The sequence below is a fragment of the Salvelinus sp. IW2-2015 genome, linkage group LG8 (genome assembly GCF_002910315.2).
Source record: "Salvelinus sp. IW2-2015 linkage group LG8, ASM291031v2, whole genome shotgun sequence".
NCBI classification, from domain to species: domain Eukaryota; kingdom Metazoa; phylum Chordata; class Actinopteri; order Salmoniformes; family Salmonidae; genus Salvelinus; species Salvelinus sp. IW2-2015.
The window spans coordinates 51,323,666-51,351,514 of NC_036848.1; the positions used below are offsets into that span (position 1 = coordinate 51,323,666).

The 27,849-nt window shown below is 40.8% G+C and overlaps 1 protein-coding gene across 1 annotated transcript in view; it reads left to right on the forward strand.

The window, feature by feature from the left end:
* The window catches only part of bmp5 (bone morphogenetic protein 5), a 34,444-nt gene that overhangs the window by 1,412 nt on the left and 5,183 nt on the right, over positions 1 to 27,849 (forward strand). The window contains 2 exon segments of the mRNA XM_023993642.2: positions 4,873 to 5,065; positions 21,508 to 21,656. Coding sequence (XP_023849410.1) covers positions 4,873 to 5,065; positions 21,508 to 21,656 — 342 coding nt within the window.

The window sequence follows — 27,849 nt, forward strand, 5'->3', positions numbered from 1 at the left end:
TCATTAGACGAAAATAATAACCCTAAACATGTTAAACAAATGTTCCTCCCACAGTAGCATATGCATGGCTATTCATTTTGTTGCAGATAATTATGATATTCAGTTAGATTTCCAATTAATAGAAGTTATAGGCTATTTCTGTAGTAGCAGGCACTCATTTCCCCTTTGTCYCCTATAGCAGGAACAGTGTGGCACACTGCTCAGAAGTGTTCCCAAGTTCTCTTCAAGGTCACTGTGCTGTTTGTCTTAATGCTGTACTTTTCWTTATACTGTTGTTGATGTTTCAAGTCTATTTCGATTTCAATATCAGTTTCTATTTCAGACTTTGAGATGCCTAATATTAATGTCAGACCATATTTACAAGGTAAAACAGTGGTAAAAGCACAAACAACCCATATTTTAAAGACCTTATCCATGCTCTTTGAATAAGGTTTGATCAAACAAGCTGTTTGTATGGACATTCTTCAAATTCTCATCTCTATGGAGATCTTGAAATATTCAACTGCAATTTCATACTAAGTCTTGCTTCCCCTAAAATTCATGACTTTTCTCTTAAACCTTCATATTTGAATAACCTAGGACAATGGTTATTTGACAAGGGGACATCAAAAGCATTCAGCACATGTTAGATATCCAGCACATACATTTTGAATGAATAGATGTTTATCAAAGTCCTTCATAAGGTCCACATTGGAGTATTTATATTTTTAGAAATTGTCAAAACGCATTGTAGCCTAAGGAAAGGCGTTCTGGTAAATATGATTAACACTGTTTCTTCAGTAGCGCTGACCTTTATACCCGCAGTTCATACAAACTTATCAGATGACTGTCTGGCCTTGGTTAAATTGGCCTTAATTACGTCCTGTTGTTAAAGAAAGGAAAGCGATCGAACGAGGGCTGCACATTTTCGCCACTTATTCATCGTGGCAGTGGATTTGGGAAGTAAGATGTGAAAGCAGTAGCATTGTTAATTTGTCTTTGTGTCATTTTTCATTAAACATTACATCCCAAAGGAGAGTGAAATGTAATGTATATCGCATTTAAGGAATAGTACAACAGCGGCAAAAAAATATATWAAAAAATACATTAAAGCTTTAGATSCGTTGTTAAGGAGCTAGTGAAATGTTATACTTGTTCACATGTGCCACTATGATAAAACACAAACTACACTTACAGATGTAGGATCTTAATAAAATCACTATTTTGTTGCTGAGAATTTRCCTGCACTGCAGGAAATACAGAGGATCTTTGTGATTTACAGYAATTCACTGAAAACCCKCARTAACACAGGTTATATTAACTGAACTGCACTTTTCATGTAGCCTACTTTTGGCCAGATAATAGCCTAACCACTGATTAAGCWACATTATGGACTAAACAGTTCAAATCCTGTTGCTGCAGGATTATTTTTGCTGTGACAATATAGGTCAAATTAAGATCCTACAACAATACAGACACATCTACCAACAACTACAGTTACAGAGAACACATTAACAACAAAGAGGCTTATACAGATATAGCTCTTATAAGTGCTGTATAGCGAAAGCATGTAAAAGGTATTTGTGTGAACGCTGTTGGATGTAAAATCCCTCACCTTGGCCAGTCCCATCTGTTTGCACTTAGAMCTGTATGGCATGTTCACTGTCAGCCTTTAATGCGCTGTGCTCTCATTCATGGGACAGTCAGTGGTAAAGTGTTCAATGAGACTATTTACGCAAGTATTACTACTACAGCTATAATGGATTTAACTACACTAATGCTACTACTAACGCCTATTATAATACTACTACTATGAATGATTATTAGGCCATTTAAGTGAGGTGTTCACAAAAATGCATATTCACTCTTGTCAACATTCATTTTTATTTTATTTAACWAGGCAAGTCAGTAACAAACAATTTCTTATTTACAATGACAGCCTACCCCAGGCCAATTGTGAGCTGCTCTATGGGACTCCCAATCACAGCCYGATGTGACGAATGTGACTGCAGTGACACCTCATGCACTGAGATGCAGTGCCTTTGACCACTGCGCCACTCAGGAGACATTATCATGAGCAATTGTACAAAATCTGTATAATTTGCCTAGTTCCTCTTCCAAATTGTCATCAAAGGTTATTCACTGAAACTGCTACATGTCAAGTAGCCTAAGTGACCGACCCTTTTTAGTGAGTCAAACCACCCTCTGAATTAATCTGCAGCTATCTGACGCTTGAAATACTATATACTCAACCTCACTTCTGCTTCCGATTACTGACAAAAGCTAATCATGGAGCAAGTCCAATCTGTAACAGGACGGCCTGACCCCTGGCCTGTCTGTGTTAAGTAACCACAGACTTTCACTGTAGATAAACTATCAGTGAAATGGACTCACTGGCTGTATGATTTCACTGGCTGTGCCAGAACACTAACACACCTCAACATCAATGCTTTTCTGCTGCTATTTAGCAAGTGTTGGATGGTTAGCTGTCACTTTGTGTCTTCTTGACTGCATGATGGCATGCCTTTGATTGCAGACAGGGTTCAAAATGAGGTCTGCTCTTCTTTGTTGGTCAAGTGTAACTCTCAGTCATATACTATAGTACAAATGTACAATCTTAATTTGATCAATCTTTTGTTGCTGATAATTTTCCTGTACCGCAGGAAATGCAGATGAACTTCGCGTGATTTACATAAATTCGCTATTGCACTTTTCATGTAGCTTACATTTGGTCAGCTAATAGCCTAACCACTGATAAAGCAACATTATGGACTAAATGTTCAAATCGTGTTGCTGCAGGATTATTTTGCTYTGACTATCAGTGGAGGCTGCTCAGAGGAGGAAGGGGAGGACCATCCTACTCAGTTTTGCAATGGTCTACAGTAGCCTTAACAGAACCCTCTACTGTAGCACCATGGTGTAACCGGAGGACAGCTATTTTCCTTCTTCCTCTGGGTACATTGACTTCAATATAAAACATAGGAGGCTCCTGGTTCTCACCCGCTTTCATAGACTTACACAGTAATTATGACGACTTCATAATTACCTACCAGTGCTCTTGCAGTATGAACTGACATGTTGGCCATCCAATCAAAGAATAAGATAATTTATCTACTAGCCTACTGAAAGCATAAGCTATAGCTAGCTAGCACTACAGTGCAMAAAATGTGGTGAGTAGTTGACTCAAAGAGAGAGAAAGACAATAGTTTAACAGTTTTGAAAACAAATTKATTTCTTCAAAAATTAAGGAGAAGCAGCAGAGAGAAAGAGAGAGAGATTTCGTGGTATTTCTTTTCTTATTATTTTACCTTTCACTTACTTAGGTATTGCAGCTAATTTAGCCTGCTCAACAACCTGACTCCAACATTGAGGAATGCTASATAGCTATTTACTGTATGTTAGCTAGCTGGCTAAAGTGTAAATCATAGTCCACATATGCTGAGACGTGATAGTCCGGCGTCCCATTGTGACATAGCTACGCGGCTCCGATACGCGTCCTCTATTCATTTGAACGTATTGACAGTTGGAGAAATAGCTTGAGCTGAGAATGAGAAAAGTATGAAAGCTAAAGGTCCAATATTCTATAACACTGCTGTGAGGCTATGAAACACTGCAACTCTTCTAAGTCAAGGTAAACTTTCAGTTTTATAAATGTATTGCCACCAGGGCCTACTGGTGTAACTGCTAAACTGCTTACTGCGTGATTATATATATGGATTAGATTGTGGGTTTACTAACGCGTTAGTTCTAGTTTGTTGACTATAATGTTAATATGGTGACAACGATGTAAGCTGTGTAGCGGTTAGCGGTTATMGTATGAAGGCTTGGCTTGGAGAGTTTTTTGCCCTTGGTCACAGCTATTGTGTTGTGCACTGAAGTCCACAAGCAAAGAGAGAAGGTAAGAGGAGGAGAAACATTTTGAAACTACTTGGACTAATGATTACACCCCAGATCAGCTAGATGCAGGCAAGAGTGTGCAAGGCAGTATTGAATGTGTCACTGTCTGTTATCTTGATTACTCCAATTTGTCTCTCGACCTGTGCACCAACGTTAAAAAACTTTAATTTGCATGCTAAGTTGTAACAACCTCATGATGGGAATAGGGCAAATTAGAGTATCATCCAATATGCTGTAATAGAAATAAGGCCATGCTCATTAAAAAAATTGTCTTCCCTAATCAAGGCACGACCGCCAGTGGTGACAATATTAGTTAAATGAAGATGCTACACCTGCATTTATRATTTTTGTAAATTGGTAATGTGCACATTTTATATTGTCCTCCTATGAAACAAGTTTAAACAAATATATCAGACAAAGATAACTTAATATGGGTTTCTTGTATCAAACATAGCCAATACGTTATATAGGTACTACAGGAGATCAATATTAAGTTGGTAAATGAGGTCAAAGCAGTCACTCAAATCATGTAAAAAAAAGTATGTCTGATCTCTTTTTCTCACGCGGAGGGGCAGACGAAAGTAACTTTAAATTATTGAAATCACCCTGTTTTTCATAACTGACAGCCCATTCATCATCGGCAGAGAATGTTGTGCCGCACACAGTGGAGGGCCTGTCTGGAAACGTCTACTTGTACTCAGTTGACTGATTGAATGGACTGGAGAGTGCTTTTGTTGGGAGTCAAAATGTTTGGATTGGCTTTTGGAATGTGAAAAGTTTTGATAAATTACTTATTTTCAGTTAGGTAGGTTACTGCTGTCACACCACATTCTGTCMCTTTGCAACACATTTAGGATCTATTGTGTATCAGGGAGGAAGATATCGGTAATAATAATCACTGATCTGAATAAGGTTTATACATTGCCTCTCAGCATGTTATGCAGTTATGCGAGTCCTCTATTTAGTCCTCATGGACCATACTGTCTTCTTTTTCAGTGGAGAAAGACAAAGATTTCTCCCATCAMCGAAGACACTACAAGGAGTTCCGTTTTGACTTGACTCAGATCCCGGAGGGGGAGGCGGTGACTGCTGCTGAGTTTCGGATCTACAAAGATGGCAGTCCTCCGCGCTATGAGAACATTACCCTGAAGGTCACCATCCACCAGGTCATCAAGGAATATCAAAACAAGTAAGCTCCAGCTGCTCTTCATTTTAACACCCCAAATCATCCCAATTAAATATGAGGTATATCATTACATTTTAAATTCTTGTGAAATGGTATATAAATTCAGCTATGGACATTTATAAGTCCAGAAACAGAAACAGATTATATTGACTGCTACCTATGGAATAGGGTGATTCATAAATTCCACAATATTTTTTTTCTAAAACAGTACTATGCACAGTAGAGTATCCTTGACATCCAGTMTTATACCTCWTTASACGGTCACTGTACATTTTGTSRWAATCAAACTATGTTATGAACTGAATTTGCTATTGCATGTAATTGATCATTCTATGGTTTAGAGTGGTGGATTCCTCAATCAAACGCCTATACGAAGGGAAGTGAAAGCACATCTTATTCTGTTTAACTGAGAGGAAACAGCCATCTCAAATGTCCCCTATTATTGTTTATAGGCATCCTGAATCACTGTACATAAAAGYTGCAGCCATGTGAGTTTACAAACCAGTTTGCCTTGTTCTGCCCTGGCCTTTTTGCCAGTTAGAGAACCAAAATGGTTGCTGATTTGGGTTWTATATTGGATATTTTGAGAATGGAAGAACTGTCTTTATCACATGTCAGATGTAATATCTAAGTGACATGGCTGTAAATGTATTATCAAATTAATTRATTGATAAATCCAATCAATTAACCATTTAATCAATAATTCAATCAACCTACCAATCAACCAATAAATCAACCAACCAATCGTCTAATCTACCAATGAAGCAATCTTCCAATCTATCAATCTATCAATCAAACAATCATCCAATCTATCAATCAACCAATCTTCCAAACAGATTAATCAATATTTCAGTCTTCCAATCTACCAATCAATCAATCAATCAATCAATCAATCAATCAATCAATCAATCAATCAATCATTCAATCAATCAATCAATCAATCAGTCAACCCACCAATCTTCCAATCCACCAAACAACCAATCTTCCAATCTACCAATCAACCAGTCAATCAATCTACCAGTCACGCAATCTTCCAATCGACCAATCACCCAATCGACCAATCACCCAATCTACCAATCACCCAATCTTCCAATCACCATGGTCTTAGAGTGAATTTAACATTTTATGAAATTGAACACAGCTTAAATTAGCTTTGAATTAGCTTTGAATCTGATAATGGCGCCGACGGGGATGGCTGCCGTTTTACGGGGTCCTAACCAACTGTGCTATTTTGTGTTTTTTTCACATTGTTTGTAACTTTTTTTGTACATAATGTTGATCCCAAATTCCCGTCATTCTTATGAAGAAAAGACGGAAATATAGGGGKGCAGATTAGGGTTCCTTGTGAGAATTTGTCAGTGAGTGGGTAAGCCCCTTCTACCATCTGTTATATTAGCCAACGTGCAATCACTGGAGAATAAACTGGATGAGCTCTGTTCGAGACTATCCTACCAACGGACATTAAAAACTGTAATATCTTAGGTTTCACCGAGTCGTGGCTGAACGACGACACAGATAATATACAGTTGGCTGGGTTTTCCGTGCATCGGCAGAACAGCTACGTCCGGTAAAATGAGGGGTGTGGGTGTGTCTACTTGTCAATAACAGCTAGTGTGCAATGTCTAATATTAAGGTAGTCTCGAGGTATTGCTCGCCTGAGGTAGAGTACCTCATGATAAGCTGTAGACAACACTATCTACCAAGAGAGTTTTCATCTATATTTTTCATAGCCGTCTATTTACCACCACAAACTGACGCTGGCACAAAGACTGCACTCAACAAGCTATATAAGGCCATAAGAAAACAAGAAAATGCTCATCCAGAAGTGGCGCTCCTAGTGTTCGGGGACTTTAATACAGAGAAACTTAAATCTGTTGTACCTCATTTCTACCAYRATGTCATATGCAACCAGAGGGAAAAAAACTCTAGACCACCTTTACTCCACAGACAGAGACACGTACAAAGCTCTCCCTCAACCTCCATTTGGAAAATATGACAATAATWATACAAGTACCAGTGACTCGATCAATACYGAATTGGTCAGATGACACAGARYCTACGCAACAGGACTGTTTTGCTAGCACAGACTGGAATATGTTCTGGGATTCATCCAATGGCATTGAGGAGTATACCACCTCAGTAATCGGCTTCATCAATAAGTGAATCGACGACATCATCCCCACAGTGACAGAACGTTCATATCCCAACCAGAAGCCATGGATAACCGGCAACATCAGCACCGAGCTAAAGGCTAGAGCTGCCGCTTTGAAGGAGCGGGAGACTAATCTAATAAGAAATCCCGCTATGCCCTCAGATGAACCATCAAACAGGCAAAGTGTCAATACAGGACTAAGATGGAATCCTAGTACACCGGCTCTGACGCTCGTCGGATGTGGCAGGGCTTGCAAACTATTACGGACTACAAAGGGAAACACAGGCTCGAGCTGCCCAGTGACGCGAGCCTATCAGACAGTCTAAATGCCTTTTATGGTCTCTTCGAGGCAAGCAACACTGAAGCATGTATGAGAGCACCAGCTATTGCGGACATTGAGTGATCATGCTCTCCTTAGCCTATGTGACCAATACCTTTAAACAGGTCAACATTCACAAGACCGCGGGGCRAGACGGATTACCAGGACATGTACTCAGAGCATACGCTGACCAACWGCTAATTGTCTTCACTGACATTTTCAACTTCTCCCTGACCGAATCTGTAATACCTACATGTTTCAAGCAGACCACCATTGTCCCTGTGCCCAAGGAAGCGAAGGTAACCTGCCTAAATGACTACCGCCCTGTAGCACTCAGGTCGYAAGCTATGAAGTGCTTTGAAAGGCTAGTCATGGCTCACATCAACACCATCATCCCGGAAACCCTAGACCCACTCCAAATCGCATACCGACCCAACAGATCCACAGATGACACAATCTCAATTGCACACAACACTGCCCTTTTCCACCTGGACAAAAGGAACACCTACAGTATGTGAGAATGCTGTTCATTGACTGCAGCTCAGRGTTCAACACCATCGTGCCCATGTAACGGATGTGAAATGGCTATCTAGTTAGCGGTGGTGCGCGCTAATAGCCTATCAATCGGTGACGTCACTTGCTCTGAGACCTTGAAGTAGTGGTTCCCCTTTGCTCTGCAAGGGCCGCYGCTTTTGTGGKGCGATGGGTAACGATGCTTCGTGAGTGACTGTGGTTGATGTGTGCAGAGGGTCCCTGGTTCGCGCGAGGGGACYGACTAAAGGTATACTGTTACACCCACAAAGCTCATCACTAAGCTAAGAACCCTGGTACTAAAGAACAAGAACACATCTTCACATTTTCTTAACTCTATTTTCTTAAAATGGTATTGTTGGTTAAGGGCTTGCAAGTAAGCATTTCACAGTAAGGTTTACACCTGTTGTATTCGACGCATGTGAAAAACAACATTTGATTTGATGTGGGTGAATTTGAAAGTTTGGAATTTTTGGCGTGGATGTCTTTAGATCATTATCTAAAGCTGAGCATCCACCTTTGGGGACATGCTTGTGTCAGCTTACTCCAAGGGAGGCTTTTAAATGGCCCTTTAAAACCTGCACGMTTCTGTGAAACACTTGTGTCAGGCAATCAGGCATAAAATGAAGGACATCCTGTTTACACTAGTACATCGCTGAAGTTTAGAGGGTATTTTCTCTTGATTAATCAGCTTGTTCCGAGTAGCTTCAAGAAGGTAATTTGTCTCCTTTGAAATATCAAATCATGACCAGCTGCTTTTCAATTRGACTCCGTAAATCATCCATCCTATAAAAATGTTTTTATATGAAGTATATCATTACCTTGTAAATTCTTGTGAAATGGAATATACATTCAGTCATGGGCATTTAAAAGTCCCTCCACAGAAGCAGATTATATTGAATGCCACCTTTGGAATAAGCTGAACTGTATATTTATGATTTGCAAGTTCCACTAGCTTTTTTTTCTAAAACAGTACTATGCACAGTAGAGTATCCTTGACATCCAGTMTTATACCTCATTACACGGTCACTGTACATTTTGTCTAAATCAAACTATGTTATGAACTGAATTTGCTATTGCATGTAATTGATCATTCTATGGRTTAGAGTGGTGGATTCCTCAATCAAACGCCTATACYAAGGGAAGTGAAAGCACATCTTATTCTGTTTAACTGAGAGGAAACAGCCATCTCAAATGTCCCCTATTATTGTTTATAGGCATCCTGAATCACTGTACATAAAAGYTGCAGCCATGTGAGTTTACAAACCAGTTTGCCTTGTTCTGRCCTGGCCTTTTTGCCAGTTAGAGAACCAAAATGGTTGCTGATTTGGGTTTTTAAATTGGACATTTTGAGAATGMAAAAAAATTCTTTATCWTATGTGAGATGCAATATCACAGTGATATGGATGTAAATGTATTTTCAAATGAATGGATGAATGAATAAATGCATTAATTAATTAACTAATTAATTAATCAATACATCCAATCAATCACATTTTATACTTTTTCTTCACCTTTATTTTAACAGGGTGTCATATTGAGACCAAGTCTCTTTTTCAAATGAGCCCTGCACAATACAAACACACACATCAATACAAAACACAATACAAATACTAAATTACAAGACATAATCATAGAAAASKAACACAATCTTCCGTTAGAGCATCCCCCACTAATGCTGTACATTGGGCACGAGGCATTCAAGCCTGAGCTTGCCTTGCAACATATTCCACATCTGTAGAGCATAACATCTATGAGCGGCTCTCCCTAAAAGGCTATGCATGGTCAATCTGACGTCTGCAGTGGCTTCACAGTGTTTACWGTGATGCGGCTTCCGCAGAAGTCAGAGCATTCATACGTATTGTGCTTTATGAAGTTGTTGTGAAGGAATTTGTTAAGAAAGTGAGTTTGTGTTGATACAGGACCTCCCGCCCCTACCATTCGTCAACCAATCATGTCAATGTGGAGCTATATGGAGCTATACAGAGCCCTCCACATTGTTGCAAAATTTGGGAGGTGCACGGCAATGCGGTACGGACCTCAATGGCCTCTGCATGCCTCCAGCGGCTCCACAATTGTGTCACACCCTCCATACGGAACCTCCGACCGCATTTGGAGATCAAGCATAATTTGGCCTTAAATCGGAAGCCACCCTTGGAACCTCTAGCACTATCCAATCTTGTGCTCTTAATCAGTCAATCAATCAACTCCAAGGGAGGCTTTCTCCAAGGGAGGCTTTCAAATGTCCCTTTAACACCTGCACAATACTGTGAAACACTTGTGGCAGGCAATCAGACAGAAAATAAAGGACATGTTTACACTAGCCCATCTCTAAAGTTTAGAGGGTATTATCTCTGATTAATCAGCTTGTTTTGAGTATCTTCAAACATTTTATTTGTCTCCTTTGAAATATCAAATCATGACCTGATACACACATTTAGGCAATAGATGGATATTGCAGAGCATTAAGTGGCATAAAGTAATAAGAAATGCCACGAAATGAAGCTTGTCACAAATATATTATCATTAGGAGCTTGACTATACTTTTATTTTATCTTAACTTTGATTCCAAATGGGGGACACAATCTAGAAGTCTCTGGGAGGATCTAGATTAAGGTTATTTTCTTTTATTGACTAGAAACATTCATTGTGCTATTTATATTATACGTCTTCCATGGAAAGAGAGTTTTAGCTGTGGTAAATGCAATCAGTAGCCTACACAGCGTGGTGTGTCATGAAACAATGAAGATGAAACAAACAACAAAGGAGGCAATAAGGCTGGGTTGACACAGGCAGCCCAATTCTGATATTTTACCCAATTATGGGCAAAATATCTGATTGTTAAAATGACCAAATATGGGCAAAAGATCTGATTGTTCAAATGACCAATTATTGGCAAAAMATCTGATTGGACTGCTTGTGTAAACGCAGCTTAATGGACATGGTTACGCACACATTCTGGCCCAATCAGGTTTTTCTTTTCATTAATTAAGACCAAACATACATTTTGACTTTATTTGTATTTGGACATGAAAAATATGTTTCAATAAGTTACTGAAACTTTAGAACAAACATTTGCATGTTAAGTAAATATGTCAATGTTATGTATGAATTCTACAGTTGATCTTTGCCTGGTCTAAAAGTGTTCTATATTGCACTCCTTTCAGCTAACTGACTAGATACAGTTTGTGAACCTCATCCTTGTATCTCCAACCCTGTTCTGTCTCATTCTCACCACACCAGGGGCTCACAAATATAGTTATTGGATAAAGCTTTTCCATTAGCAAGTTCACCACTTGTGAAGCCTCAGAAATCCATCATTTATCAGTCCTCCTGCTCTATGTGTTAACTGTCAGGCGACTTGTTGCATTCCCGTTCAGTTGAAGCCGTATTGGCCCAATAGGGGCTGCCTAGGGGGTTTCCATGGTAACCCGTATGCCTACCTGCTTCTCTTAAAAATGTTCTGGTAGTGGGAAGCAGTGACATAGCTGAACACACAGGGGTCTACTTAAAGCAGGGCCCACATTCACTGGCCAAATATGTGTGCGGGTGATTGAAGGGGAGATATGGCCCTCTTGGGCTTTTCTGGAGGTCCTAGTCAATAAACTCTCCCATCTGAAGCCCTGGGCCCCAGTCATCACGGTCACCTTTATAGCTCACCCAGGTCTGGAGCCATCACACACCACACATTTAGCTTCTCAGCTCCTAACTGTTATTTTTCTGCTGGATAAAACTTATTTAGAGTTTCACAGTTCAGCACCTCCTTTCTCTGCTCCTCCCCCAAGAAGCACTCATAAAGATGGMGTTAAACTGCTCAACAGCTCAGACGCATAGGACTTTAAATGTGTGGTAGAACAAAGACACGTTTGTTACTTTAATGTTTTTTTTCACTACTTGGAAATTATGGCCTTGAGTATGTGACTGGTTGATTAATATCCTGCTTGTCCATATGTTGTGCGGTTGTGAAAACAGATTGTCTCTAATCTGGCCAAAGAGTCATTAGGCATGAATCGAAATGTACAGGATGGTTACCTGGAGGAWAATGGAGAGGGTCATGCTTTTTCAATTTAAAATCTAGTCAGAGGGTCATGTAATTTGTAATTGATTAAAAAACATAATTTTTTTACAATTAGTTGTTTATTAGGTTATACATCGATGTGTGCCCGATGCCACCCCTCATCTATGATTCTTCGCTGGGCGTGCAATATCAATTGCGCCTATAGGCTATTTWCTGTGGTCTCAATCAGATTGCCCATATAGGTTGTAGTCTACGAAGTGCACGCTCAGAGAATCACAGAGCAAKGTTACATTTCGAAAATAGGTGCTATGACGGTGTAATTAAACTAGGCTGCATTACACACCGCAATGGATATTCCAACCCTGAGCCCCGGCCTGATCTGCTCTTGCTGATCAAAAACGTGTTAATATGCTGCCTAGACWGTGGCTGTGCTGTGTAGGCTAACGGTGGCAGTTCAGAAGGAGAGTCAAAGGCTTCTTCCGATTTATAGAGGGAGCTGGTATGGAGTAGGTGTGATGGTTTCTAAACCCCTGCTACTGTGATATCAATGTGAAATAATAATAATATCTATATAGGCGTACAGAGGCCCATTATCATCAACCATCATTTCTTTGTTCCAATGGCACGTTGTGTTAGCTAATCCAAGTTTATCATTTTAAAAGACTAATTTATCATTAGAAAACCCTTTTGCAATTATGTTAGCACAGCTGAAAACTGTTGTGCTTATTAAAGAAGCAATAAAACTGTCCTCCTTTAGACTAGTTGAGTGCATGGAGCATCAGCATTTTTGGGTTTCGATTACAGGCAAAAAATGGCCAGAAACAAAGCACTTTCTTCTGAAACTCGTCAGTCTATTATTGTTCTGAGAAATTAAGGCTATTCCATGCGAGAAATTGCCAAGAAACTGAATATCTCGTACAATGCCGTGTACTACTCCCTTRCCAGAACAGCGCAAACTGGCCCTAACCAGAATAGAAAGAGGAGTGGGAGGCTCCGGTGCACAACTGATCAAAATGACAAGTACATCAGAGTGTCTAGCTGAGAATCAGACGCCTCACAAGTCCTCAATTGGCAGCTTCATTAAATAGTACCCGCAAAACATCAGTCTCAACGTCAACAGTGAAGAGGCGACTCCGGGATGCTGGCCTTCTAGGCAGAGGTGCAAAGAAAAAGCCATATCTTAGACTGGCCAATAAAAACAGAAGATTAAGATGGGCAAAAGAACACAGCATCCCGGAGTCGCCTCTTCACTGTTGATGGTGAGACTGGTGTATTGCGGGTACTATTTAATGGAGTTGCCAGTTGAGGACTTGTGAGGCATCTGCTTCTCAAACTAGACACTCTAATGTACTTGTCCTCTTGCTCAGTTGTGCACCCGGGCCTCCCACTCCTCTTTCTATTCTGGTTAGAGCCAGTTCGCGCTGTTCTGTGAAGGGAGTAGTACACAGCGTACAGTAGTCATTTACAACATTAACAATGTCTACACTGTATTTCTGATCAATTTGATGTTATTTTAATGGACAAGAAATGTGCWTTTCTTTCAAAAACATTTCTAAGTGACCCAAAACCTCTGAACAGTAGTGTATTTATCAGAGTTATTAACAATAAGCCAGATTGGAGTAACTTACATTGTGGTGCTTAAACTTGAATTAGCAGCCACGCCACAATCAATCAGAAATTGACAGCTCAGGGTGCTGAAAGTAGGCAAATTCAAGTAAGAATAATTAATTTAATCCGTCTTCATTTAAATTAGACTTTACTAACAACAAGAGGGCTTTATGTTGAACCTATTTCYTCCTATTTAAGAAATAAGAAGTAGGCCTACCTGTTTGACAAACAAAATTAGGCTATATGCCGCTATATCCATAGATTTGTTGGTAAATTCCTCCACCCATATTGTACTCTTTAAAAAGCCTACCTCCYTGCCAGTGAAGGGCTGTTAAGTTTAAACCAAGACTCGAATTGAGGGGGTATGAGAGGGTATCCCATAGGCTGACCTTTTATGAAAGAAAATGTCAAAAAGCCTACCCCTTGTTAACTTAAGATTTTGATTAAAATAAAACTGATTCGATTATATGAAYTGACCTATAACAGCGCTTTGGTCTGCAATACTTTATGCTAGAAACAAAGTGTAAAATACCCGGGAAAGACGTTACTCAGATGCARATTGATATCATTGTTTTGTTTCTTTGACATTCAGAGGCTGAGTTACAACCTGCTATAGCCAAATACAAAAAAGGACTTTGTTTGGGAAGTAATCTAATTCTGTCAAAAGCATATGGAAACCCCTTCAAATTAATGGATTTGGCTATTTCAGCCACACCCGTTGCTGACAGGTGTATAAATTCGAGCACACAACCATGCAATCTCCATAGACAAACATTGGCAGTAGAATGCTGAAGCACGTAACTCGTAAAAATCGTCTGTCCTCGGTTGCAACAGTCACTAACAAGTTCCAAACTGCCTTTGGAACCAAAGTCAGCACAAGAACTGTTCGTCGGAGCTTCATGAATTGGCTTTCAATGCACACAAGCCTAAGATCACCGTGCGCAATGTCAAGTGTGTAAGGGTTGACGCTGSTAGAGACGAGAAGCAGGAGTGCCGAGGCATGGACGCTGGACAAGCCGGCTAGGGCATAGAAGCCCGACGAACCGGCAGAGGCATGGGAGCCAGCTAGCRAGCTGAGGCGTGGGAGCCTGACGATCCAGCTGAGGCGTGAAAGCCCGACGACCCCGCTGAGGCGTGGSAGCCTGACGATCCAGCTGAGGCGTGAAAGCCAGACGATCCCGCTGAGGCGTGGGAGCCCAACGAACCGGCTGAGGTGTGGGAACCTGATGGGCCGGCTGAAGCATGACATGGGGTGGGCGCCTGCCGAGGCCARCGAGGCAAGAAGACCTCTCGAGCCAGCTAAGGCAAGGAAGCCCGACGAGCTAGCTGAGGCACCCTCGGTTCCCTCGGCGACGGCACCCGGACCCGACGTCACCAAACAAAACAAAAAACAAAACTCCCTGATGCTTCTTTTAGTGGTGTCAGCATTCTGTAAGGGTCGACGCTGGTAGAAACGAGAAGCAGGTACAGGGAGTGAACATTTAATAGCAATGGACATGGAACAGGACAGGACAGCGTCTGGACATTAACAGATAACGACATTAATGCTGACACAGGGAACAAACGGGGGAGCAGACAGAAATAGGGAAGGTAATCAACAGTGAGTCCAGGTGATGGTGACAGGTGTGCGTAATGAAGGGCAGCACCCTCGAGCACCAGAGAGTGAGAGCGGGAGCAGGCGTGACAAAGTGTCGGCTTTAGTTTTGTAAAGCTTGCCAACATTGGACTCTGGAGCAGTGGAAACYTGTTCTCTGGAGTGATGAAACACGCTCCACCATCTGGCAGTCCAACGGACGAATCTGGGTTTGGCGGATGCCAGYAGAACGCTACCTGCCCCAATGCATAGTGCCAACTGTACAGTTTGGTGGAGGAGGAATAATGTTCTGGGGCTGTTTTTCATMGTTTGGGCTAGGCTCCTTAGTTCCAGCGAAGGGAAATCTTAATGCTACAGCATACGATGACATTCTAGATGATTCTGTGCTTCTAACTTTGTTTGTCGAGATCGGTGTGGAAGAACTTGAATGGCCTGCACAGAGCCCMGACCTCAACCCCATCGAACACCTTCTGGATGAATTGGAACYCMGACTGRGAGCCWGGCCTAATCACCCAACATCAGTTCCCAACCTCACTAATGCTCTTGTGGCTGAWTGGAAGCAAATCCCTGCAGCAATGTTCCAACATATAGTGYAAAYCCTTCCCAGAAGAGTGGAGACTGTTATAGTAGCAAAGGGGACCAACTCCATATTAGATGTCTGACGAGCAGGTGTACACATATATATATACACACACACACACACACACTGAGTGTAAAAAACATTTAGATCACCTGCTATGTCCTTGACATAGGTGACCAGGTGAATCCAGGTGAAAGCTATGATCCCTTATTGATGTCACTTGTTAAATCCACTTCAATCAGTGCAACTCAATATTAGGAAGGTGTTCTTAATTGTTTTGTACCCTCAGTGAGCTCCAAAAATATTGGGACAGTGACACATCTTTTGTTCTATTAGCTCTGTACTCCAGCACTTTGGATTTGAAATGATACAATGGCTATGAGATTAAAGTGTAGACTGTTCTAATGTGAGAGTATTTTCATCCATATSGGCTGAATTTAGAAATTACAGCACTTTTTGTATGTTTTGGTCCCAAATTCCAAGCTTGTGACTCTATAAACTTATTGGATGCATTTGCTGTTTGTTTTGGTTGTGTTTCAGATTATTTTGTGCCCAATAGAAGTTAATGGTAAATAATGTATTGTGGAACTTCAGAGTCACTTTTATTGTAAATAAGAATAGAATATGTTTCAAAACACTTCTACATTAATGTGGATGCTACCATGTTTACGGGTAACRCTGAATGAATCGTGAATAATGATGAGGAAGAAAGTTAGACGCATAAATATCATATCCCCKAAAATATGCTAACCTCCCTTGTTGTTGTAATGGTGAGAGGTTAGCATGTTTTAGGATTATGATATTTGTGCATTTGTAACTTTGTCACTCATCATTATTCATGAAATATATATATACAGTTGAAGTCGGAAGTTCACATACACTTAGGTTGGATTCATTAAAACTCGTTTTTCAACCACTCCACAAATGTATTGTTAACAAACTATAGTTTTGGCATGTCGGGTAGGACATCTACTTTGTGCATGACACAAGTAATTTTCCCAACAATTGTTTACAGACAGATTATTTCACTTATAATTCACTGTATCACAATTCCAGTAGGTCAGAAGTTTTCATACACTAAATTGACTGTGACTTTAAACAGCTTGGAAAATTCCAGAAAATGATGTCATGTCATTAGAAGCTTCTGATAGGCTAATTGACATTATTTGAGTCAATTGGAGGTGTACCTGTGSATGTARTTCAAGGCCTACCTTCAAACTCAGTGCCTCCTTGCTTGACATCATGGGAAAATCAAAAGAAAACAGCCTAGACCTCACGAGGCAGGAAAATTATGTGGAAATATTGTTATAACATTTCAAGTCATAGGTCAGGAAGTCAAAGCTTGGTCGCAAATGAGTCCTCCAAATGGYCAATGACTCCAAYCATACTTCCAAATTTGTGGCWAAATGGCTTAAGGACAACAAAGTCAAGGTATTGGAGTGGCCAACACTAAGCCCTGACCTCAATCCCATAGAAAATTTGTGGGCAGAACTGAAAAAGCGTGTGAGATCAAGGAGGCCTACAAACCTGACTCKGTTACACCAGCTCTGTCAGMAGGAATGGGCCGAAATTCACTCAAACGTATTGTGGGAAGCTTGTGGAAGGCTACCCGAAACGTTTGACCCAAGTTAAACAATTTAAAGGGAATGCTACCAAATACTAATTGAGTGTGTGCAAACMTCTGACCCACTGGGAATGTCATGAAAGAAATAAAAGCTGAAATAAATCATTCTCTCTATTATTCTGACATTTCACATTCTTAAAATAAAGTGGTGATCCTAACTGACCTAAAACAGGGATTTTGTACTCGTATTAAATGTCAGGAATTGTGAAAAACAAATTTTAAATGTATTTGGCTAAGGTGTATGTAAACTTCCAACTTCAACTGTATATTTCAGCAGGGGTGCCACCAGGGTTGGGTAGGTTACTTTCTAAATGTAATCGGTTACAGTTGCCTGACATCAGGCAAAGCCTCTATCAWCCCTTTTAATACAGTTTGGAAACCGTATGTGGCTTGTCCAGTGTTTGCTACACAGAGAGAATAACGTGTTGTATCTGCAAAACTTCACCTCAGCTCCGTCACAGACTGGTCTTCCCAGGCTGCCTGACTCTGCTGAGACCCCTGTCACCATCTGATCCTCCTAAGATGAGGCATGACAAAGAATTACCTTGGTGTACATTTATACATGATGGTATCCAAGAATATAATCAATGGTTCAATAATTGAAATGACCATCATTCCCAGATCTCAGACTGTAGCTTTAAGCTGCTGTCCTGTGGCTACTGTAGGTCTACCCATCAATTCAAGATGGAACTTTGTATCATTCACTGATATTGTTAATATACTGCAAAATTCACCTGAGCTCTGTAGATTGGTCTTCCCTGACCCATGTCACCATCTAATCCTGCTTAGACATGATGAGCAGTGTTGTGTACTGTCTGTGCACTAGAGGGCGGCATTCCCGGGGGATGCCTGCAGGACCTGACAGAGATCATTGCGGCGCGGTCTGCATTTTTCATGCTGCAGYRGTGACTTTGGGATGAAAATATTTTTCTTGTCCCACAGATTATTTGGAAACGGTCCTCTTTCTGCTTTGTATGCGTTAGCCTATTGTATTGTATTGTATTGTATTATTAACTTCTAATGGGCAGGTGGGACGGTAGCGTCCCACCTGGCCAACATCCAGTGAAATTGCAGAGCGCGAAATTCAAAAATACTAAATTCAAATAGTTAACATTCTTGAAAATATATGTGTTATACATCAAAATAAAGCTTAACTTCTTGTTAATCCAGCCGCTGTGTCAGATTTCAAAAAGGCTTTACCGCGAAAGTACACCATGCGATTATCTGAGGACAGCGCCCCGCATACAAACACATGAAAATKATTTTTCAACCAGGCAGGTGCGACACAAAAGTCAGAAATAGCGATATAATTAATGCCTTACATTTGAAGATCTTCTTCTGTTGGCACTCCAAAATGTCCCAGAAACATCACAAATGGTCCTTTTGTTCGATAATATCCTTCTTTATGTCCCCCCCCAAAAAATKTGCGTTTGATTCAGAAATACACCAGTTTCAACTCGCCCAACATGCCTACAAGTATCTAATAAGTTACCTGTAAACTTGGTCCAAACATTTCAAACAACGTTCCTAATCCAACCTCAGGTACCCTAAAACGTAAATAATCGATAAAATTTCAGACGGAATAAACWGTTTCTAATACCAGATAAAAACAATGTGAAGTGCTCTCCAGTTCACGCGCACCAAAACAGTAGAGCCCACCTGYAGTGACACTTACAATGAATAGGACTACTTCTTCATTTCTCAAAAGAAAAACATTGAACAATTTCTAAAGACTGTTGTCATCMAGTGGAAGCCATAGGAACTGCAACCAGGTTCCTAATAATAAGGGTATCCCATAGAAACCCATTGGAAAATCCTATGACCTCAWTTTRRCCCCCCCTGGATAGTTTGTCCTCGGGGTTTCGCCTGCCAAATCAGTTCTGTTATACTCACAGACATTAATTTAACAGTTTTAGAAACTTTAGAGTGTATTCTATCCAAATCTACCAATTATATGCATATCCTAGCTTCTGGGCCTGAGTAACAGGCAGGTTACTTTGGGCACGCTTTTKATCTGGATGTCAAAATAKTTCTCCCTACCCACATATTTTTTRGCATTACTCACACACTCAGAATATGGTGCTTCAACTTTAGTAGCCTACCTCTCCTAGTTGGACGTGAGAGTTCAAGTGRATCTAGTATGTGTGGTCTCATTGAAATAGACTAAGCTGCATACATGGGCAGAGAATCACGTGGCTGTTAACTTAAATATGATTAGACTGTAGTTTACTACATTGTCTGTAAATAAATATTGGTAATGGAACAAAGCGGAGGGCGCTCAACCAACGTGAGTTGAAGTGCAATCCAAAAATGTAATCATCACTGAAAAGAAAAAGGCACAATATACACATAGGTTAGGCTACTATGGTGAGCGAGGGTTGCACCTTTTCATTTTCAATAAGCATTGATTAACCATTTATTTGTCAATGCCTGCAAATCGTCCTCCTAAAAGGTAGGCTATATCCTATAGGACTCTGCAAAAAATAGCAAGTGTCGCTGTCATCATTCTTGCTGCTTCAAGTTCAGTAGCCATACAGTACCTGCGAGATCAGGTGTGCTTGTGGTCTCAAWTAAATAGAGTAGGCTATAGCCAATGCATGTGCAGAGAAGCACTGGGCAGTTATCTTTCCAAGAAAATGTACTTCCTAATTAGTTTACTACATTCCCTAGAAATAGGCCTAAATATTGATCACCCATATTTCTAGGTCTGAAAATCTTCCCACTCCTTAAAGGTAGGCCCAAAAATACTGTACATACAAGCAACTGCTGTTATGTAGTTATAATAGGGACCTCATATCGCAARCTGACAGACAGCTYGAGGCTAGAGCTGACCTGGCTATGGTAGCTACTAGCTAGTGCAGCTWATTAATTCACCTCAGTCYAGAGAGGATGAAACTTTAGCAAATGTTATATGTCAGTCACACTAGCTAATAGCTCAGCACTGCGAATAAACACTAGTTTGGTTTTTTTCTGTTAGGTTAAACAGCAGTTACCTTACCAGCTACATCAGTCAACTAAAGAGTCGCCAGTTTCTGCTCTGCTTGCTTTTACAACTTGGYAAAAAAGTGTAACACACTGACYGCAGCTGCCTCTGTTCAACTCTCTGGTGTTGGTCCAACCAGCCATCCAGTACCTTTGCCTTTTACACACCCTGTCCGCCCACTCTGTGGTGCCCGGATGGTCCTAAATCCAGCCTGCTGAACACTCAAAACAGCCTAGCGGACCGTTCTGAGGCATCCACGTCATCCTAAAGCACACCGTCGCCACTTTTTGTATCATATTGCAATGATAAAACTGGGGGGACAGAAATGTAATTTCAGAATGTAAATTTTTCCATTAGGTATTTATTGTGGAATTGTTAGATATTACTTGTTAGATATTGCTGCACGGTCAGTAATAGAAGCACAAGCATTTCGCTACACTCGCAATAACATCTGCTAAACACATATTGTGACCAATAAAATTTGATTCGATTTTATTTGAGTTTGAAATGCAATTCCAGAATGTAGGGACGACATGACCCCCCGTCCCCAGTGAAAGTTGCGTGCCTGTATTTCAGAAGAATTTACTTCAAAATATGGGGCTCAAAGGACAGAGCAAATTGATCAATAAATCGAACTAGTAAGATACATGTTTGTCAAAGGATGTTTTTGGCTCAGATCTGAGAGAACGATGGAATAAATTGCATCCAGTAGGGATTATTCAATGGTACTTTGTTTCTATAATAATTTCCAATATGGTATGTCAGGGCCTCCTTAACTGTTCTTCTGCTTCCAAGTCTAAACGACACAGAGGAAGCATGTTCTCTCTTTGTGTGGCCCCGTGCAAGTTTTAACAAAATTAACGTGGATAAACAGGAATTTCATGATTAGTTCCAGAGCTTAAAGAGGAGAGGAAGGCCCATCAATTATATCACCAATGTGCTAAATCTTTTTTATTAAATAAATCAAACTATTACACATCATAATGTATGTGCATTGCTTTGAGTATTGATTTTCTATGTATTTTTTCCTCAACAGGGATGCAGAGACGTTCTTGTTGGATTCCAAAAAGATCAAGGCCTCTGATGGGGGCTGGCTGGTCTTTGATATCACAGCTACCAGTAACCACTGGGTGCTGAACCCACTGCAGAACATGGGTCTGCAGCTCTCTGTTGAAACTATGGATGGTAATGGAAGCATTACTTTTCTTCAGCCTTTGTTGTTGCTGGGAATTACATATAGAAAAGCAAATGGCAGTTAAACTTTGTAGTTTACCCCTAAACTGGTCTTCCAAAGTCACACCCAAGTTCTTTGCCATCTTGTAGGTAGACACAGCTGTCCATAGAGGAGAGTTTAGGTCTTTATTGTCAGGGTTTGAGGTTGCGATGTTGATGTTTACCATGAAGAGATACATACGGTACCATATCATAACCTGTATGTCAGATYAGAGAAGGACAGACAGAGCTGTTTGCCTTCTGCATAGCAAAGGTAGGATAAGCCCTGTGAAGAGAAAACAGAGCCCTATGACTTGGTTGTGGTCTARAGAGAGAACAACAGGGGAGGAGAACTGAGCCCTGGGGAAAGGGGAAAGGGGGATACCTAGTCAATTGTACAACTGAATACCTTTAACTGAAATGTGTCTTCCGCATTTAACCCAACACCTGTTGCTTGACTTCATGGCTCCTAGGTGGTGCAGTGGTCTAAGCCACTGCATCTCAGTGCAAGAGGCATAACTGCAATCCCTGGTTCAAATCCAGGTTGCATCTCATCTGGCTGTGATTGGGAGTCCCATGGGGRGGTGCACAATTGGCCCAGTGTAGTCTGTGTTTGGCTGGGGTAGGCAGTCATTGTAAATAAGAATTAGTTCTTAACTGCCTTCCCTAGTTAAAAATAAACAAATGTTGATAGATTCTCTTCAAGTGTTTGTAGGGCATCCTGAGATGCACATTCCTCATAGAGGTGGGCTTCAGAGCAGGATCTGATGTTTCACATGCTTATAAAATGGCTGTTTTAGTAGTGAAGAATTTAAGTATGTTCATTTGGGATTTTTTTTCAGGAACAATGTTAATGTTAAAAATATATATATATTATTATATGCACAGTAAATTGAGCCATAATCCTTGCATCTATTTTTATGCTATTTATATTACGTTAACTGATGACATATGACCATAAATCAATAATAAAGCCTCTTTGTGGTCTGAGATTAGTGCAGTCAAGCCAAGTGTAACGGACCTTGCATATGCTCATATCAACAATGCAAGCTTACATGATGCAAGGATTTTTACCCTCTTTTGGTTGGTGCAATTAAAGAGCTTCATTCCCAAAAGCTTTATAWCCCTTTTCAGAAATGTTGGTAAATMAGCTTTTATTGTTGAAATAAATTATGAAAGAGATTGATATGATTTTTTAACTATCTAATCAATGACAGACATATATTTGTTTAYAATCTATCACTTGATAGATGTTTTTTTGCTAAATGCTATATATCTACCTCACTCTCAGGGAAATAAGTTGTACTCCTAGGTTTTAAACACATTTTTTGTACACAAATTTACAAATGATACATTTGTGACATCAACATAATTTAAGAATATATATTCTGTACAGTAATATGAGATATGTATGCAGATGCTCTTATCCACAGCAACTTACAGTTAGTGCATTCATCTTAAGATAGCTAGGTAAGACAGCCACATATCACAGTCAAATGTGACCCATTTCAGGAAACTAGGCATATGTCGCGGGTCACTACTTCACAGGAGAGCCATTTGAACGTAKARWTTTTTTATCAAAATGCGTTCTTGGCAGAAATGCCTTCTCGAACATGTGAGCTTTCATGTGGCTTAATAACAAACGTGTATGTCATCTGTAAATACAAATAAATTGTTAAATACGGACTAGTTGGTTGAGACACAGAAAAATGAGCAAACTTCCCACAGCCATGATTGGCTGAGATAATGGTGGGCTGGCTTGCCGAGAGATGAGTTGGGATTGTTCTGCCATATGAACTCAGCAAAAAGTAACGTCCTCTCACCTTCAACAGAATTTATTTTCAGCAAACTTAACGTGTAAATATTGTATAACATAACAAGATTCAACAACTGCGACATAAACTGAACAAGTTCTACAGACATGTGACTAACAGAAATGGAATAATGTGTCCCTGAACAAACGGGGTCAAAATCAAAAGTAACAGTCAGTATGGTGTGGCCACCAGCTGCATTAATTACTGCAGTGCATCTCCTCTTCATGACTGCACCAGATTGCCAGTTCTTGCTGTGAGATGTTACCCCACTCTTCCACCAAGGCACCTGCAAGTTCTCGGACATTTCTGGGGGAATGGCCCTAGCCCTCACCCTCCGATCCAACAGGTCCAGATGTCTCAATGGGATTGAAATCCGGGCTCTTCGCTGGCCATGGCAGAACACATTCCTGTCTTGCAGGAAATCACACAAAGAACGCGCAGTATGGCTGGTGGCATTGTCATGCTGGAGGGTCATGTCAGGATGAGCCTGCAGGAAGGGTACCACATGAGGGAGGAGGATGTCTTCCCTGTAATGCACAGCTTGAGATTGCCTGCAATGACAAACAAATTCAGTCTGATGAAGCTGTACACATCGCCCAGACCATGACTGACCCTCCACCTCCAAATCGATTCCGCTCCAGAGTACAGGCCTCGGTGTAGCGCTCATTCCTTCGACGATAAACGTGAATCGACCATCACCCAGGTGAGACAAAAAGTGGCTCGTCAGTGAAGGCACTTTTTGCCAGTCCTGTCTGGTCCAGCGACGGTGGGTTTGTGCCCAATAAGCGACGTTGTTTGCCGTGATGAAGGTCTGGTGAGGAGCTGCCTTACAACAGGCCTACAAGTCCTCAGTCCAGCCTCTCTCAGCCTACTGCGGACAGTCTGAGCACTGATGGAGGGATTGTGCATTCCTGGTGTAACTCAGGCAGTTGTTGTTGCCATCCTATACCTGTCCCGCAGGTGTGATGTTCGAATGTACCGATCCTGTGCAGATGTTGTTACACGTGGTCTGCCACTGCGAGYATGATCAGCTGTCCGTCCTGTCTCCTTGTAGCGCTGTCTTAGGCGTCTCACAGTACGGAGATTACAATTTATAGCCCTGGCCACATCTGCAGTCCTCATGCCTCCTTGCAGCATGACTAAGGCACGTTCATGCAGATGAGCAAGGACCCTGGGCATCTTTCTTTTGGTGTTTTTAGAGTCAGTAGAAAGGCCTCTTTAGTGTTCTAAGTTTTCATAACTGTGACCTTAATTGCCTACCATCTGTAAGCTATTAGTGTCTTAACGACCGTTCAACAGGTTCATGTTCATTAATTGCTTATGGTTCATTGAACAAGCATGGGAAACAGTGTTTAAACCCTTTACAATGAAGATCTGTGAAGTTATTTGGATTTTTACGTCCCTTTTTACGTCCCTTTTTTACGTCCCTTTTTACCTGAAAAAGGGACGTTTTTAGCGCGCTTCTGTCTATTTGAGCTGGTCAATATGTCCAAGTAATCCTGTCTAGCGTGGCTTTTTTAAGTGTATCATGTATTAAAACTGCATAAGTGTTGCTCTCCACTTTCTGGAGGACTGAGTTTTGAAATCAGTGGAATATAATAGCTAAGGAGATTGAGAAAACACCTGTCTCGTTATTACATCTTCAACCTAAGGGCAACCATGGCATCCGACAGGAGACGCTTCCAACCATGAATAATGTAAGATAAGATATTAAGATATTCTAGCTAGCTACATTTTCAGATATTACACATWTCTAATTTTGACAGAAAGAGCCATCAGAATGTTCGGATCAACCCTACTAATTGGCCAAAGCATCCGGTGTGCACTCTGAACGCGAAATGCTCTGAATTTACTAACGGACAGTCTGACAACACAGTTGCAGTCTCCAATGCTCTGGATAACATAACAGCCTAACCAGCTTTGCTAGGGTGAGTAATGTTCAGTGAGKTGTTCTCTCTCAGTTAAGTAGCTAACAAGTTAGCTTGGGTGCTTGACTGCTGCTGTTAGTACATTCGCAACAACCCTTAAGAGCTGGGTGGGGCTAAAGCTGAAGAGGGTGTGAATGATGCTGAATGGGTGTAGACAAAGAAGGGRTCTCCAATAGTAGTATCAAAATATTTAAAGGCTATTGTCTCAAAAGAGAGTTTATCAACTTTCAAAGCAAAATTACTTTCCCATTGTTCCTCAACTGTAGTATATGATGTACCATTTTGTAGCTCTGAGTCTCTACTTTTATCCAATGTACAAAACACAATCTTAAATTTTGCTACATAAGACTGATTTAAGCTGGTCGGTCACAAATATACATGATACGAACATACCATTGGGCTAAGGAGTATTGGTGTCTCTGAGGGGTCTTTGTCCTTGTTTGCTAACTACCTCTCTCAAAGAGTGCAGTGTATAAAATCTGAATATCTACTGTCTCAGCCACTGCCTGTCACCAAAGGTATACCCCAAGGCTCGATCCTAGGCCCCATGCTCTTCTCAATTTACATCAACAACATAGCTCAGGTAGTAGGAAGCTCTCTCATCCAATTATATGCAGATGATACAGTCTTATACTCAGCTYGCCCCTCCCCGGATTTTGTGTCCAAAAAGCTTTATCTGCCCTTAAAACAAAGGTCATYTGGTTTGGTAAAAAGAAAGCCCSTCTCCCCACAGGTGTGATTACTACCTCTGAGGGTTTAGAGCTTGAAGTAGTCACCTCATACAAGTACTTGGGAGTATGGCTAGATGGTACACTGTCCTTCTCTCAGKACATATCAAAACTGCAGGCTAAAGTTAAATCTAGACTTGGTTTCTTCTATCGTAATCGCTCCTCTTTCACCCCTGCTGCCAAACTAACCCTGATTCAGATGACCATCCTACCCATGCTAGATTACGGAGATGTAATTTATAGATCGGCAGGTAATGGTGCTCTCGAGCGGCTAGATGTTCTTTACCATTCGGCCATCAGATTTGCCACRAATGCTGCTTGTAGGACACATCACTCTGTATACCCGTCGCAAGACCCACTGGTTGAAGCTTATCTATAAAACCCTCTTAGTGCTCTCTCCCCCCTATCTGAGATATCTACTGCAGCCCTCATCCTCCACTTACAACACCCGCAATGCCAGTCACATTCTGTTAAAGGTCCCCAAAGCACACCCATCCCTGGGTCGCTCGTCTTTTCAGTTCGCTTCAGCTAGCGACTGGAACAAGCTGCAACAAACACTCAAACTGGACAGTTTTATCTCAATCTCTTCATTCAAATACTCAATCATGGACACTCTTACTGACAGTTGTGGCTGCTTTGCGTGATGTATTGTTGTCTCTACCTTCTTGCCCTTTGTGCTGTTGTCTGTGCCAATAATGTTTGTACCCTGTTTTGTCCTGCTACCATGTTGTGCTGTTGCCATGTTGTGTTGCAACCATGTTGTTGTCATGTGTTGCTGCCATGCTATGTTGTTGTCTTAGGTCTCTCTTATGTAGTGTTGTGTTGTCTCTCTTGTCGTGTTGTGTGCTTTGTCCTATGTTTTTATTATATTATGTTTATTTTAATTCAGCCTCATCCCCGCAGGAGGTCTTTTGCCTTTTGGTAGGCCGTCAATGTAAACTTGCCAAGTTAAATGTTGCGAACTTAAAGGTTAAATAAAAAATAAAAAATCCAGCTAAAAACGTATACGTTTTAGCGTTTCTCCAAAAAATATCAAATATATGGAGTTGAAGTCGGAAGTTACATGCACTTAGGTTAGAGTCATTAAACTCGTTTCTCAACCTCTCACAAAATTTCTTGTTAACTAACTATAGTTTTGGCAAGTCGTTAGGACATCTACTTTGTGCATGACACAAGTAATTTCCAACCATTGCTTACAGACAGATTATTTCACTTATAATTCCCTGTATCACAATTCCAGTGGGTCAGAAGTTTACATACACTAAGTTGTCTGTGCCTTTAAACAGCTTGGAAAATTACAGAAAATTAGTTCATGGCTTTAGAAGCTTCTGATAGGCTTAATTGACATCATTTGAGTCAATTGGAGGTGTACCTGTGGATGTATTTCAGGCCTACCTTCAAACTCAGTGCCTATTTGATTGACATCCTGGGAAAATCAAAGAAATCAGCCAAGACCTCAGAAAAAAAATGTGTAGACCTCCACAAGTCTGGTTCTCCTTGGAGCAAATTTCCAAACGCCTGAAGGTGCCACGTCATCTGTACAACAATAGTAGCAATATAAAACACCAAGGACCACGCAGCCGTCATACCCGCTCAGGGAGGAGACGCTTTCTGTCTCCTAGAGATGAACGTACTTTGTGCGGAAAGTGTGAATCAATCCCAGAACAACACCAAAGGACGTGTGAAGATGCTGGAG